This window comes from Charadrius vociferus, unplaced genomic scaffold (genome assembly GCF_000708025.1).
Source record: "Charadrius vociferus isolate BGI_N301 unplaced genomic scaffold, ASM70802v2 scaffold326, whole genome shotgun sequence".
NCBI lineage: Eukaryota > Metazoa > Chordata > Aves > Charadriiformes > Charadriidae > Charadrius > Charadrius vociferus.
This window is the reverse complement of record NW_009649062.1, coordinates 1,132,735-1,141,454: the sequence shown is the minus strand read 5'-3', so window position 1 is coordinate 1,141,454 and position 8,720 is coordinate 1,132,735. Positions and strand designations below refer to the sequence as shown.

The 8,720-nt window shown below is 44.3% G+C and overlaps 1 protein-coding gene across 1 annotated transcript in view; it reads right to left on the bottom strand.

The window, feature by feature from the left end:
• Positions 1-408, bottom strand: part of ULK1 (unc-51 like autophagy activating kinase 1) — a 78,431-nt gene extending 78,023 nt beyond the window's left edge. Inside the window, 1 exon segment of the mRNA XM_009888137.1 lies at positions 365-408. Within this exon segment, the coding sequence (XP_009886439.1) occupies positions 365-408 (44 nt within the window).
• Positions 409-8,720: the final 8,312 nt, after the last annotated feature.

Below are 8,720 nucleotides of genomic sequence, written 5' to 3'. Positions count from 1 at the left end.
CCCCGGCCCTCCTCCACACCCGGCTGTGGTGGGGGCCCACGGCCCCACCGCCCCTCAGGGGGCGCCGACCCTGCCCTCCCGCTCGCCCTGAGGAGGCTCTGTGCTGCAAAACCCCTCGACGCCCGGCTCCGGGGCTCGGTGTGTGAGCGTTGCTGCCATGAGAAACCTTTCCTGGCCTGAGCCTGGTACTCAGCTTGGCCGTCTGTGCAGTAACCCACCAGCTGTGCCCTGGGGGTGCGGGTGCCCCCTCTCACGGGGGTCATTCCCTCCATCGCAGGAACCTCTCACACGTTTGACCCGCTCCAGGCTGCCCAAACCCGTTCCTACCAGCCGCGGTGGTATCTAGACCGCTTTGCACGCTCACTGCGTTTCATCTGCATCCTTATCAAAAGGTCCAAAGCGGGACATCGTATTCCAGCTGCAGAGAAGATAACGCACCTCCCGGGCAGCGCCCCTGCTCGCACGCGCCACTCTCAAGTTTGCTTTTTACACAATTGTGTGGTATCGACCTGTATATAGCCCTGTATCGGCACTGCAATACCAAATACATACTGCTCTTAGAATGCTGGCGGCTCTACAGAGACACGATGCGAAGGGTGCTCAGTATTGTGAGGCTGAGCGTCTGCAGTTACCGCTGTTTGCAGCAAAAATTAGGAACAAGCAACACCTCACAGCATCGGACCTTGTTTTCTACACAAAAGCAGAGGGTGACTGGTACAATGTCTGGCCTGTGGTCTGCTGCCCTTGGTTCCTAGATAACTCATCATGTTCGGGGACCATCCTGCACTTACGACTTTCTTGAAAAAATGACAGTGTATACCAAACACCGATATAAAAGTAGCACTGCCTAACCAGTGGTAATTTGCACCTCAAATTCCAGCAGTTATTTACTGCTTGGTGGAAACTGTAAAAGTGATAAGGGTATCCTTCAATGGGAATTTGATAAAAGCATCTGTCGAAGTAGCCTTTAAACCAAAACAAGACTGGAGTGCCTTTGTAATTTTAGCAGAAATGAATTTAAAATTTACTTTTTAAAAAAATACAATATACTTAACTACTTGTTTTCTTTCTCATTTTTTTTACAATTTCTGGCTTTTTTCAGTGGTCACAAGGGGTTAATTCAAAAATTAACACAGAAACCAGTAAAAATGGCAAACATTATCAAATCTGCAAAAAAAAATAATCAAGCTGCTTGGTAAATGACAGGCACAGGAATTTATTTTACCAGTTGTTAAAACCCACCATAATGCAGAGCGTTAACAGTTGCAAAAGTTTAAGGCAGGAAGTGAAAAATATGTTTTGAAACTTCTTAGATGATTTCTAGGCAGACAAAATCTTGTATCCCCCTTCGCTGGAAAATAGCCAGGGCACCATGGTTAGCAAGTGTACTCTTGCAAGAACTGCGGTAAAATCTCTAGTGACCACAGGTGTTTTTGCCTTTACTTTCCTAGCACAGCAGACACGCAGTTCTAGCACAGGGCGAAGGAGGAAGTTGATATGACTGCTGTTCAATTAGAGGCCAAAATATCACAGTGATGAATGTTCTTTGTTCTGTACTGCGTGTGCTTGTTTGTTCCTTCACGTGCTGTTGGTTGTGAAAAAAATGTTCAACTTAAATCAGTTTTGATTAAACGTGGGTTCTAAGGTAGCTTTCTGCATGCAGCTATATAAGAGAGCCAGGTGGCAAAGTCAGCCTCCTCTCTGTTGACATTTTATTTTTATTCTAAGCAAGTGGGTTTGCTTTTAAGCAGTCTCACTGGGTACCTTTCTAGTGAATAAGTGGAGCTTCAAAGTAGCGTAAGAATTGTGAAGGTCTCTTCAGTGACCAGGACCAAGTTGTACTGGGTGCCACGCACACACATGAGGCATGACACTTTCTTTGAACTGAGAGTTTAACATTTGTAGCACTTAAATGTCTCTCAAATGTCTCTTCCAAAAACAAGCTAGTGAAAAGATTTCAGACTTCTACAGAGATTAAAAAACTTACCCAAGGACAACTAATAAATGTAATGCCACTTAACAGCAAATAGAGATTTGAGTGCACGCTGCAGACACATGGTATTAGCAAAATATTTGTTTGTTTTGGAACAATGGCAGCTGAAAAGCTTTTTAATTAAAAGTCGGATTCCTTGGTTTTTTTTTCTTGTGGTTTGCTGATGAAATACTTATGCTCTATCAATTCTTCCCTGATGTCCAGAATTCAGTGAGAGTATGTTTAGGCCAACATCTAACACATGCAAATTCTGTTCTCCTCCCACAGTCTCCCATTTGCTAATGATGAAAGTACTACCACCAGCACGTACTCAACTACTTCCTCAGATGGAGGCATTAATCTTTGAGGGGACAGTTCAACTTACTAATGCAAAACATGAGTGGGGGAAGATCTACTGCTGTGATTTATGATGGGTGGAGAAAAATATAAGCATACACCCAACTGTGGGAAACCTTTGAATATTTTCTTGAAATTCTTTTTTTTAATTTAATGCAGCTTTAATCTTTTTCCTAATTCACACATGAAGGAGAGCAACAGACAACTGATATCCTGATGACTCACATGATACTCTTTTCCAATACCATGTTTTAATCAGTAGTCATAAATATGGCTGTTTCTACCTACCAGAATCCAAGAGTGCCATCCTTACCTCTGGGCTGCAGAGGTACAATATAATTACATCTGACACCACCTTTATGCAGTGGAATTGGTTAAAGCTACAGAAGTGTGAGGGAATTATGCAAGAACAAACAAACTCAGAACAAAAATTTAGAATAAATGCAGAATAAAGATTTCCATCTGCGGCTAAGTTGTTCTCATCATAATCCAACCTATGGAATACATTATGTATGTACCTAACCAGTAGCTCAAGGTGTCACGGAAGCTTGCGTAGGTACAACTTACAGTAGCTTTAAGCAAGCTAACTCTTTTTACCAGTAACCAGGACCAATATAGACTTCATTTTTGGACTGCAAAGCCTAACTTGGAAGGTAGGTGGATGCTATGGAGGGCTTCTTGCTGCTGTGTGTACTTTGCTGTAGATACCAGAGCTTCCATGAGACTTCAGTCCCATCCTGATATACCCAAAGAGCAAGATGTATCCATTTGACTATGTCTTCTAGGACAAGTGACATTTTACATTTGCTCCTATGTAGGAAAGACCTACATTCACATATCCCAAAGAACCCGTGCCAGATGTTTCTTGTTGCTGTTCTAGACAGTTTTGGATAGCACAAGCATCCTCTGTGGGCCAGACATTTATCTTTCCCAAGGTCCTAATGTTTCTTTCTTTTCTAGTTCAGCAGCTCTATCCCAGTGTTCCCTACCCTGTCCCATGAGCCTCACAGCAGCCACCCACGGAGTTGAACCCCTGCATCTGGAAGGCGTGGGGAAATCCTTGGCCAGATACAATGACAAAGAACAAGTTCTTTCCCTGGCTGTATACGTCTATTTTGAAATCAAAGTTCTGCTCGATAGAGAGGGACTCTCCAAGGCAGTCCTGTGTAATCGTTTTATTACAGTGGTTGCCACACAGAGAGAGGCACTAAGGGCCAGGAAAACAAATCAGTGTTTCTGGAGGAAGGGAAATGCCAAGCTGTGAGGCTTGGGCACACGAGCAAGACGTGACTGAACAAGTTATGCACATGGACTGAGCGTGTTAATCAGCCACACATCTCCTCTTTGCATGAAACGAGAGCTTAAGCTTGCAGATGAGCTATAGTACAGTTGTAGGTAGTGCTGCTGCTGGGCAATTTATTTTCTTCACAGAAATGGATGCTTGAAACTTATTCCAGGTACTTTATTGCCAAAAAAGATGGACAGAGCAGCACGAGAAGAAAGATCAAGTATGGCTTAGTTTCAGAGTACATCTGGATGAAAAGAAGACATTGTATTCATGCGGTTTCAAAATCAGATTCAAATTCAGACATGTTAAGACAGTTACACGTCCGCTTTCCGCCAACATGCTCATAGCTGATCATAATTGCCAGTATCTGGGCAGAGACCACACTAACCTGAATGCTGGAATTTTTGCCATATTTATCAGGAAGGAGTGAAGGAACTGAATATGCAGTGCTTGGCTGAAAATCAGTTTGGTGGAAGAAGTATGTGCAAGGTCTACAAATACCTGTAAATGGTAAAAGTAAATATTAGTCTAGCATTAATGAATAGAAGGCAAGCTGCAGGCTGAATTTAATGGAAAATTAAAATTATGTCTTTTAATCATATGCATTTCAGATGTTTATTAGTAAGTTACATTCTGGCTCAAGTTACAGCACGGGTAAGACACAGATTACAGTAGAATGGCACCAAAGTCCCACCAGGATAAGGGAGTTTTGAACACAGCTATGTTTTGTTGCATTCCTGGAGAGGTTGAATGAGTAAATTAATTTGGATCCCTGAAAACGTCTGTAAATTTACAGTACTGGTATAAGTTGTGTCAAGAGTATTTGTTCATACCTCACTGGGGATCTGCAGAAACAGCACTCCAACTCTGGCAAAATGCTTTTATCTTAGAAAGGGAGCGATCCTCTGCTCATGACATCAGCTCTTGATCAGTGAAACTGGAGACACTCGGTTAAGTGACAGAGTTTACAGTCTGTTCCCTACCTTTCACAGCCAACTGTTCCCTCCCTCACACGCACAGCTGAATCAAAGGCGTTTAGGTGACATCCAAATATGAAATAACACATCTGGTGGATGTTTGAACTATCAGAGCATTGAGGTTATTCAAATACCAGTTGCTGGAGCAGTATGGCACCTCGCCTTGTGCACAGGAGAGGAGGAATCGCTTTCCATGCACCTCCATAGCCCTATCACATTACAGTCTGGATTTATTTACGCTCTGGGCCCCTTTATTGATTAATACTGTTGAGAGATTTAACTAGCCACTCAATTATCCTGGCAGGCAAAGTCTGAGATGTTTTATTACCCCCCTCCCCACACATACACACCAGCTCACTGAACAGATTTTATGAATTATTGAAGGTGCCATTTTAATGTACTCAGCAAGGTGCTCTGGCAAGGGGCTTCCCAGGTTCCCCTTGCAATTTAATATCAGATGCGCTATAGCTACTGGCAGAGGGCTCTGGGCACTAAAGGCTGTACTCGCTGTTCAGATCTGGTACTGCTCACATCAAGGACCATTACCTAACCTGCCTGTCAAGCGGCTGATTATATTAAAATGAGGTTTGCCAATAAATAAGAGAGAGTCTGCAAATCTCCACCCAGAGCAGTCTGTTTTCAGGCTAATTGGAAGCTATTTCTTGCCAGAGCACTGCTCGTCCATCATCACACAGTTCCTTGTAAGACATATCTGTGTCCCAGATGAGAACAGATACCCCCTCAGCCTCTTGCCACCTCTGCACACACAGTTTGGTCCATGCCATCCATGGGGCCCCTCGCATCAGTCCCGAGGGAGCCAAGGTTTGTTGGGAGGGGGCACAGGCTGCTCTTCAGCCAGCAGCCTGGTCCTCTGGGACCCCCTCCAAGTCAACAGGATGCCCACTCAACTCAACAGGATCCTCCGCAGCAGTTCCAACAGGCTTCAGCACTAGCCCTTGCTTTGGTGACCTGTGTTAAAAATAACTGCTCTCCTCATGGGGGGAGGAGAAGGAGGAGTAATGTCACATCCCTTATCTTTCACATCTGTGGAATCATAAGTTTAGGAGGCCAGAAGAAGGTTGCTCAGCATTCAGCCTGGGCTTCTTTCCTGACAGGGCAGGGCCAGAGTGGGGTGAGGAGGGGGCATGACTCCTATAGGGGAAACCTCCAGGTTTAAGGAGGTTTCCTGCTGCTCCAGGAAAGACCTGAAAATCACAGTCAGAAAGAACCTCTCAGCCCAAGAAAGTCCTTCCAAAGCAGTCCAGGTGAACAGTGAAATCATTTATCAGTTCATCTGTCTTCGACCTTCTTAAAAGCAGCCTTAGGACAAGAGTCACATATGAAAGCTAAAATATTAGAAGCCAGCAGGGACTTCCCAGAGCAGCTTGTGCCTGTCCTGTTATGAATCAGAGGTCTCCTTGTTTTTCCCGCTCCAAAAGCTGCCCATCTGAGAGCAGGTTTAACACCCTTTCCCTGCTGGTTTAAGGCAAAGAGCCACAGAAGCACGAGTGCTTATAGAAACAGCCACCTACTCCTCTCTGATGTGTACCTGGGAAGTGCCAAGACCTGTAATGGCTTAAAAATAGGATTCTCAGGCTTTTTTTTTTTTTTTTTTTTTTTTTTTTTTTTTTTTTTTTTTTTTTTTTTTTTTGCAGCTGGGCTCTTCCTGGGGTTTGGTGCATCAGCACTGCTGCCCTGGGGGAGGGGAGGCACGGCCGGGAGCCCCACAGGCCCAGCTCATTGGGGACAGCTGATTGCTACCAGCAAGCTCTCAGCTTTGCCTTGGGAAGGCACTCTTAATGAGACTTTCCTCTTTATGACTAACTGGCTTGGCTGTGTCTATGTTTTCAAGTAGACCAGTAGCATATACAATTTCAAGTTAGGCATTGCTCCAGCCAAGGCCTTACTCATCCCATGTAAAGCCAGGGCAGAAATTATCGTCTCCTGTATTTACAGACCTGTGTAAATAACAGCTGTAACAGCGAGGAATGTCCAGAGGAGATAGGACAAGACATAATGAGTTTCAGCAGCAATGAAGGAGCTCTCTTCCTCCCCCAGACGCCTCAGGAGGGGAGCGGGCAGCAGAGCACTGTCACTGCAGGAGCCCTTTGGGGACAGGTTGGGCAAACATCTGGCAGGAACAACACAAGCAAGGTCAAACCGTGGCCTTGGACGAGCAAGCTACATCATGCCCAGCTCTGTCCCCCTTTCTGTGATTTGCCCTCAGTGTTGCAGTTTTGGGCAGAGGCTGAGCGTTTCTCTCCTTAAGAGCCAAAGACGAGCAGTTACTCCTAACTCAGGCGTTGGATGTTATCATCCCAGTCCCACTCCTATGGGTACAAAGAGCAAACACTTAAGGGGGGAAAAAAAAACAACCACCAACTCCAGCTCTTCCTCTGGTCCTGTTATCAGCCAGCTTTTTCAACTGACAAGGACAGGCTGCCTCACAGAGATGTAAAATTAGGCAGAGATGCAACCTCCAGCGAGTCTGGGCACTGCTGTTTGCAGCAGCTGGGATCTGTACCTGCGTCACAACACTCCAAAGCAATGATCCCTCGTCCTTGTACCTTTCTAGGAGTCCAGAGGGACAATTCTCCAGCATGGAAGCCTGAAGCAATGAGTGACAGGGAAGAAGAGTTTCCAGGGGAGTATCAGAGAAGTTTCTTTAGTTTTCAGTGCATTCAAAATCATTTTATTAAAAAGAAAAAAAACAAACCCAACAAACACCAACCCCAAAACCCAGTGATCTGCTAAGATGTCAGACCCGCCTATATCTGTGCCCCAGCACTTACTGCCCCGCAACAAAGAGGAAGACCCAAGGGCAAGGAGACAATGAGAAAAGAATTCTTTTTAATCTGATTTTTTTTTTTCCATCTTTTCTGCACATCTGACTTTTCTGCTCCATGAATTCATATGGCAATTGCCCAGAAATGCAGTTTAGCTGAACAACTTCACTGGGATTGAAGATATCTAGCTGCTGACTTCCTGCCCGATGAACCAGAGATGCATTTCAGGGAGATATTTAGGTACTTAACTCCCCTAGATTACTGTGTCTTCCTTTCCCTCATCTGTGTAAATGGCAAGGTCTTTGAAGACCTAACTTCTCATAGTTATTTCTGTACTGCTTTGATTTTGGTACTACTGTAACAAAGTAATGGTTATGTCCAATTAAAGATCAGAAAAGTACACATCTCAGCATTTGTCATTTGCCCTTTGTCAAATGCAACAAGGTACTATCACTAATAAAAACAAACACCTGAATGAAAGCAGGAGGAAAAAGGCTAGCTCTGATTTAGGAATTCTCTGTCCATAGCTAATGCTCTCCCCTGGGCTAGGTACAAGCTGCGAGAGCTGTTCTGCTCGTACGCCAGGTTGACCCAAGTGTTTCACAGTAGAGGATTTTGTTTTTACCGACACTATAAAATGTTGCAGGATGCATTCACGATGTATATCCAGGCATTGGGAAGACACCTGACCTGGCAATACCGGACAGCAAGATCATCCAGAACTATGAGGGCGATGGAGCTTTCCCATGACTCATGAAACTGTAGTCAAATATTCCATGACTCATGGATTAACCTAACAGAACCCAGAGGGAAGAAAAGCTGTTGGGTAGTTTGTTGACAAGAGCCTTTTAAAATTAACATGGCATAATAAGCAGGATACCACCATTCTCTGACTCTTGAGAAACTCGTAAGGAAGAGTTTTATCCACTCACTTATTACCAAGGGACCTCAGCTGAGGTTAAGTAATTATGATGGGACACTTTTTGCAGCTTCAAGGCTCAAATAGCAATGTTAATGTAATCCAGTTAATGTAATCCAAAAAACATGACCACATGTAACAAGCTATTAATACTAGCTTATATTTAAATGCAGTTCCCTTCCATTCTACTGCAAATAAAATTTACCAGACAAATGCATAGAAACCAGAATGTAGCCTTAAATAAACCACATGATAAAATACAGTAAACAAGGTTAACTGTCTCCCCTTCTGCCAAAATGTTATGCACTTGCTTAACGCTAATACAAATAGTCTGACCCCATGGACAGGGCACGGAAGGGGAGCCTGAACACACGTTTCCAGAGTCCTGAGTGCATTCATGCTCCCTGCTTCGCAACAAATT